The sequence below is a fragment of the Triticum aestivum genome, chromosome 4D (genome assembly GCF_018294505.1).
Source record: "Triticum aestivum cultivar Chinese Spring chromosome 4D, IWGSC CS RefSeq v2.1, whole genome shotgun sequence".
Classification (NCBI taxonomy): domain Eukaryota; kingdom Viridiplantae; phylum Streptophyta; class Magnoliopsida; order Poales; family Poaceae; genus Triticum; species Triticum aestivum.
This window is the reverse complement of record NC_057805.1, coordinates 435,213,910-435,221,632: the sequence shown is the minus strand read 5'-3', so window position 1 is coordinate 435,221,632 and position 7,723 is coordinate 435,213,910. Positions and strand designations below refer to the sequence as shown.

The 7,723-nt window shown below is 46.8% G+C and overlaps 1 protein-coding gene across 1 annotated transcript; it reads left to right on the top strand.

The window, feature by feature from the left end:
• Nucleotides 1–5,443: 5,443 nt before the first annotated feature.
• Nucleotides 5,444–6,389, top strand: LOC123100214 (cytochrome b561 and DOMON domain-containing protein At3g59070). The gene has a single exon (XM_044522176.1). The coding sequence runs from the start codon at nt 5,631–5,633 to the stop codon at nt 6,198–6,200; it is 570 nt and encodes a 189-aa protein (XP_044378111.1). The 5' UTR covers nt 5,444–5,630; the 3' UTR covers nt 6,201–6,389.
• Nucleotides 6,390–7,723: the final 1,334 nt, after the last annotated feature.

The following is a 7,723-nucleotide window of genomic DNA, read 5'->3' as shown; positions in this document are numbered from 1 at the left end:
AATCTCAACTATCCTATATTAAGATTATTTCAAAATTTGCCAAATGGTTAAACACCCATATCTATTAACACCCTCCTTTAATCTCAACTATCCTATATTAAGATTATTTCGAAATTCGCCAAATGGTTTGACCGAAAGAGCTTTAGTGAAGCCATCTGCCACTTGATCCTTGGATGGAATGAATCGTATCTCCAGTTTCTTTTCTGCAACCCTTTCTCGTACAAAATGAAAGTCAATTTTAGTATGTTTTGTTCTGGTATGAAAGACAGGGTTAGCAGACAAATATGTGGCTCCCAAATTATCACACCATAGACACAGATACGACTTTGCTTAATTCCCAATTCTCCAAGCAGGGATTCTAGCCAAATAATTTCAGCGGTGGCATTAGCTAAGGATTTATACTCAGCTTCTGTACTTGATCTTGATACTGTTGCCTGTTTCCTAGCACTCCAAGAAATAAGGTTAGAGCCAAAAAATACTGCAAAACCTTTAGTAGACTTTCTGTCATCACTGCAACCTGCCCAATCAGCATCAGAGAAGGCACTCACAAGTGTGGAATTTGAGCATCTGATTTGAAGTCCCAAATTCACAGTATGCACATAGCGTACAATTCTTTTGACAGCTGTCCAGTGTGTGGTAGGTGCATGCAGATATTGAAAAACCTTATTAACAACAAATGATATGTTAGGCCGTGTGAGAGTCAAGTACTGTAAGGCTCCAACGACACTTCTATATTTTGTACTTTCTTCTTCCTTAAGTAGTTCTCCTTCGTATGCTGAAAGTTTTTCTGAAGAAGATAAAGGTGTGGGTGAAAACTTACAATCCTTCATCCCAATGCGGGCTAGAAGTTCAGTAGCATATTTCTCTTGTTTCAGTACTATGCCATCTTGAATCTTTTTAACCTCAATACCTAGGAAGAAGTGCAAATCTCCAAGATCCTTCAAGGCAAATTCAGAACTCAAATCATTCAGAAGAGCATCAGTGGCACTTTGTGAAGAGCTTGCAACTACGATGTCATCGACATATATAAGCACAAAGATAACAATGTTTGCTTTGTTATAAATGAACAATGAAGTGTCAGCTTTGGATGCAGCAAAACCAAGATATTTTAACTGTGAGCTCAACCTGGAGTCCATGCTCTAGGTGCTTGTTTCAGACCATAAAGAGCTTTATCAAGCTTGCACATGTAATCGGGTATTTTCTTGTCCTCATATCCTGGTGGTTGCCTCATGTAAACCTCCTCTTCCAGAACACCATGCAAAAACGCATTCTGCACATCTAGCTGTCTCATACTCCATCCTCTGGATACAACAATAGCTAGCACAAGTCTTATAGTTTCGGCTTTTACAACATGACTAAAAGTATCTTCATAGTCTATACCATATCGTTGCTTAAAACCTTTTGCAACTAGACGAGTTTTATACCTGTCAATAGAACCATATGCTTTCTTCTTGATTCTATATACCCACTTGCAGTCAATGATGTTTTTACCTCTTTGATCAGGCACAAGATGCCAAGTTTTGTTTCTCATAAGTGCAGAATATTCTTCATCCATTGCTTTCTCCCATCTCGGATCTTCAAGTGCATCATTCAGTTTTGCTGGCTCTCCTGCAATACACAACATACCCCATGGTATAGTACCATCTTTTCTTATCTTCGGATTTCTTATACCTGCAGTCGAGTCTTGACATGAGAAATAGCTGCCAGTTGTGTTTGCACATAGATGGTGCAGTAGGGCTTGCCATAGAAGATCCTGTCGAGCAATTTGTATGTGTAGACACTTTTGCTCCAGAGCTGGCGCCTGATGTATCGGGGGACGGGGATCCACGTGATGGCGTAGATGTACATGGGTTGGACAGCTGATATTGCCTGACAGGTGTAGGCGCGTGATCTAGGACGGATCCCCCTGCACGATCTAAGGCAGATGGCGTGGTAGGCGCCGCCGGATCTCCCTCATGTTCTGCGCCTACTTCGTTTTCTTCTGCCACATGAAATATTGCTCCAATTTCCTTCGGATTTTGATCATTGTGATTGTTTTCTTCAGAGACCTGCATAGGCACAATAACAGGTCTAGAAATAGCAGAGTTATCACATTGGTCAGTACAATTGTCACCCCCGTGATCAAAACTCCGGAGATTAGGTGGAAGGAGTAGAATTTCTTTGCGAAGAAGTGCTCCGGCGTTTGGATGAAGGGATTTGAAAGGAAAACCAGACTCATCAAACACAACATCTCGGGAGATATAAACTCTACCTGTAGATACATCTAGGCATTTGACACCCTTATGAATAGGACTATATCCTAGAAACACACATTGTTTGGAACGAAACGCGAGTTTGTGTGTGTTATAGGGTCTAAGATTTGGCCAGCATGCGCAGACACGAAGGGAATTATAATCTGGTGTAATGCTCAAAAGATGTGTGATTGGAGTCTCAAACTTGATGACTTTGCTGGGTAGCAAATTAATGAGGTATGTGGCAGTCAAAAAAGTTTTATCCCAAAATTTGAGTGGCATAGATGCATTGGCTAGCAAGGCTAGACCTACTTCAACAATGTGGCGATGTTTTCTTTCAGCGGATCCATTTTGTTGGTGCGCATGTGTGCAAGATACATGGTGAGAAATACCAATTTTCTGAAAGAAGGAATTGAGCTTCTCATACTCACCTCCCAATCAGTTTGCATAGCAATCATTTTAGAGTCCATTTTCCGTTCGACAAGATTTTGAAAATTAGTGAAAACTTGGAACACATCAGATCATCTTTTGAGAAGATAAATCCAAGTAAATTTGCTATAGTCATCAATAAAGCTCACATAATACGAATGTCTACCAACTGAGGTAGGGGCTGGCCCCCAAACATCTGAAAATACAAGTTGCAAGGGGGCAGTGGAAATATTGGTAGAAACAGGGTATGGTAGCTGATGACTTTTAGCTTGTTGGCAAGGATCACAAACTGACTCAACACTAGACTCATGAGAATGAGGAAGTTTATTTTTGCTAAGAACATGCTGAACAATAACCGAGGATGGATGACCCAAGCGACTATGCCACTTTGCCGAGGATGGCTTGGTGACAACAAAGACTTGCTTATTTGACCATGATGACGATGAGATGAGTGGATAGAGGCTTCCCACGCAGTTTCCTCTAAGAATTATTTTCCTTGTCACCAGATCCTCAATCAAAAAGAAATAAGGGTGAAATTCTATAAGAACATGGTTATCAAGTGTAAAACGATGAACGGAGACAAGATTCTTTGAGGCTTCAGGAACATGTAAAATATTATTGAGTTGTAAATTTTTCACGGGAGTTTTAACAATTGAATAACCAATGTGAGTAATTGCCATACCAGAACCATTGGTCGTGTGCACTTGATCTTTTCCATTGTACTTGTCCCGCATTGTTAGCTTGTCAAGTTCTCCTGTGATGTGGTCGGTGGCACCGGTATCTGCATACCAGTTTGTATCAACCCCATAGGAGTTAGTGTCCGCATTGGCCCACTTCTCCTCATGATAGCTATCTTCTTCATAGCGCCACCAGCATTCTCGTACGCTACCTGGATGATAGTTCTTACAAATCTGACATTGGTCATGAGATTGTGGTTGTTGCTGTAGTGGTCCATGTGAGCGGCCTCATTAGCCAACGCCCCCACCGCCACTTCTACCAGAAGGGAGGAGCGACCGCCCCTGCCACGCCCTCTGAATCCACGCCGCGATTACTTCTGCCACGGCTTTGTCCGCGCCTTCTGTAGGCTGCGTTCGCGGAGGTGTTGAAGCCTCCATTTGTGTTGTTACCTAGCATCTGAATCCTTTGATCAAAGGCAGAAATTTGTGAGAAGAGATCATCAACAGATATAGAAGACTTGATGGCGTCGACTGCTGCAACGATTGAATCATAGTCACGATCGAGACCGGCGATGATATAGTCAACCATCTCCGGATCAGAGACCGGCCGACCAGCAGCAACAAGTTCTTCACCTAGGCTTTTCATCTTGGCGATGTAGGCGGGGCTTGACATGGCACCCTTCTTGGTGTTGGTGATGGCGATCCTCCGGTTTGTAACCCGAGAAAGCATCTGTGAGGCGAACAACGTCGTGATTGCAGCCCACAGATCAAACGTGGTTTCCTTCCCCACAACTTGTGCTAGAATTTCTCTAGAGAGAGAATTCAACAGGTAGCTCAGAACCTGCTGATCCTTCGATATCCATGTGGCATACATGGAATTTGGTGCCATGGCCATGGTTTTATCCGCCTGTTGTGTTTCCACCGTCTTCGGTGGTGCGGCGTCTGAGCCATCAAGGAGACCAGTGACCTGCGCACCACGCAGACCCGGCATCACTTGAGCCTTCCAAAGGAGGTAATTCTCCCTTGTCAATTTCTCGGTCGGAGGTGAGCCGAGGTTGAGGACAACGGCAGCCGAATTGAAGGCCATGGCGTGAGGTTTCTATATGTTTTTTCTATAGGTAGATGATAGGGAAGAGGTTGGCTCTGTATACCATGTTAAAATGGTTGAAGCCGTTCCTACTCTCCAACAGTGAGAGCCGCGTGGTATTTATTCATAAGAGGTGGTGACCGTTTACAGGATGCGTACGTTCATAGAAAGCGTACAACTTAACTAGAACTATAAATTCTCATCTAACATCCCATGCATTAAGAGAGAGAGAGGAGTTGAGGTTACACTTACGTTAAACATCCATATCTATTAATGCTCTGCAACCGTTGCATGGTCTACTAGGTGTTTCACATCTGGGATGCGGTAGTTAAGTGAAGTTGATGGTTATTCTGTGTTCCTAAGTATGCACTGGTCAACAATGCAGTCTATTTTCGACCCTAAAAAAAGGTCTATTTTCTGTACGAGAGTACAGTACGCACTGGCGCCTGCAGCAGCTTGATTGAACCGCCATTGGCGACCGATGAAGTGTAGGTGTGACGCTCAGCTTGCTTCCGTCGATAACGACGCCCGTAACGACGGGCACGCTGCAGCATGTCTTGTGTGTGGATCAACGAAGCCTTCCCGTCACGGCGTGTTGCAGCGATGACAAATGGGTTGCTACGGCGTGCACGGACGGACGTAACGAGGCATTCATCTGCCGATCGTCCCCCAGATTTTGGACACGCAACTGCGTCTGCGTGCGTGTGCAGCACACCGGCCACGGCTGGTGTTTCCCGGAGAACGTGTGAATTTCTTCAGTTTCCCAGAGAAAGTCTTGTGTTCGCCACAGCACCGACGTACGCACGGTAGAAATCTCGTGGCTGTCCCGCGCAAAGTCAAAATGGGATGCTTCGCAAAGGGGATATTTGGTCGGTTTTCATGTATAGAGTCGCCAAATTTTACCCTCTGGTCTGATGAAATGAAAAGTACGACCGGCACGGCGGAGGAAGTTATGCTTGCGATGCTACCGAGGGGTCTGAAACCGCAAGAGATAACCCGTCGTCAACTCTGGAGCTTTTCATCCACCCGTGCACTGCACTGCACGTACCTCCGGCATCCCAACTTTCACGTCGCCGGCCGTATTACAAATAGCCTCTCCCCACCTTCACGCTTGCTGCCACCACACGGCCCGCACTTGCACCTCCGGCCAGCTCGGAGGAGAGCCGAGACGAAGCAACGACGCGGCACGAGCAAGGCTGAGGCTCCATGGCGCGGCTCCTCCTCGTACTCGCAGCCACCGCCGTGCTGCTGCTTGCCGCCGGCGCGACGGCCCAGCAGCAGGGCTGCGAGAACGCGACGTTCCCTGCGGGCCGGTCGTTCGCGCGGTGCAACACCCTGCCCGTGCTCGGGGCCAGCCTGTACTGGACGTACCACGCGGCGAACGGCACCGCCGAGCTCGCGTTCCGCGCGCAGTCCGACGCCACCGGCTGGGTCGCCTGGGGCATCAACCCCGGCGGCGCCGGCATGGCCGGGAGCAACGTCTTCGTCGCCTCGCCGGGCGGCGGCGGCGCCGTGTCCGTGCTCACCACCATCCTGCGGACCACGTCCCCCGCCCTGGACAACACCACCCTCTCGTTCGCCGTGCCGGTGCCGCCCACCGCGGAGTACGCGGCCGGCGCGTACACGATCTACGTGACCGTGGCGCTGCCGGGGAACTCCACGCAGCAGAACACGGTGTGGCAGGCCGGCCCGCTCAGCGGCGGGGCCATAATGGCGCACCGGATGTCCGGCCCGAACCTGCAGAGCGTCAAGAGGCAGGACTTCCTGTCCGGCTAGAGCGCCCGCCGAGGCCTCCACACCACGCTGCGGCGACGCGTATGTTTGTATACGCAGATATTGTCAGTGTCATGATCATGTATAAATAAATCGCACGGCGTATTTCTCGTGTTCCTGCTATTAGATGTCCTGTTAAATTTAGGGATATGCGAACCAACCTGTGGTTGGATGGTTAGAAGAATTGTGGTATCCCCAGCCTACCAGGGTTTAAATCCTAGTGCTTACATTTATGTTCAAAAAACTGATGTTAAATTTTTTTAGGGATATGTGTGATTAATATTTTTAACCATTTTCTCACAGCTGGCATTTATCTTTTTCTTTAGATCAGATTTGATTGATTAAACAAATTTAGAGTATAGCATATCAAAAAACTGAAATAAACAAGAGTTACGAAAATTCAGAGAAACCGAGAGTTAAAAATAGGGCACCAATATTGTAGTGGCGCTCTCTCATGGGGTCACCCGACCGAATGTCACGATCTGACAGTGTTCCCTCCAAAAACCACCCCCGACGAACGACTAATAATTGCCATGCTAAAACAAATACATTTGCCATGTAATTGTATAAAGATTTGCCATGTTGTAGATGCGCAGAAAGATTGTCAGGAATTTGCTATGCTGCAGTAGACTAATTGTCATGCGTTTTTGAGGATTTGACATGACAATTACTCATAACTAAGGAGAATTGTTAGTTTAAAAAAATTCAAACTTATTCAGGATTCACCATCCTCACAGAAAAAAAATTGACATGCTGCATCAAAGGGAACTAGTGAAACTTGCCATGCTCTAAAAACAGAATTTGTCATCCGAGCAACGCGTTTGCTCAAAAACCTCCGAGCTGACGTCAGATCATTAACATTTAGGTCAAAATAAACCTCCATGAAGTACTCATCCTTAGTTATGTCGTTCCCACATCAGAGTTCCATCATGCCTCAAGTGTAGAATCGGTACAAAACCAAACATGCACAAAAATTTCGTAAAAGTTTGAAAATTTGCATGAGCCAACGACATTAAGATATAGGAAGTTAAGAGTGTTTGAACGCGATATGATCAGCCTCAGATGCACAATGAAAAGGCTGGTTTGCCACTATTGCAGATTGGGTCATCATATCAAAGTGATTCACAAGATTACTCACCAGGAAAAGTTTTTTCCCCTCGTGTTAGGGTCTCCTCTCTCGTCTGCGGCGACGCGACGTTGAGCCTTTCCTCCGCCGCCGTCCCCCAGTCCCCACGCTCGGGCTGATCCAGGGGTGCCCTCGCGGCACTTCCCGGCCTTGGCGGGCGGATCCTGGGTCTAAAGCGGCTGGAGTTTCCTCCTCCCTGCTTTGCAAAAGCTAGGGTTTCCTCCCATGGCGGCCACAGAATCTGAATCGGTGGCGTGCGATGAGGAGCTGCAACAGATGATGCGGCAACTTGGGATTGAGGACTCTGATTTGATTGATATCGTCTATGAGGATGCATGCCCGGAGCCGGTGAAGGAGTCCATCCGATGGCTTGCAATCGGGAGAGTACACACATCTAAAG

Coding starts and splice junctions, on each gene's coding strand:
- LOC123100214 (XM_044522176.1), top strand. CDS start 5,631: ATGGCGCGGCTCCTCCTCGTACTCGCAGCCACCGCCGTGCTGCTGCTT.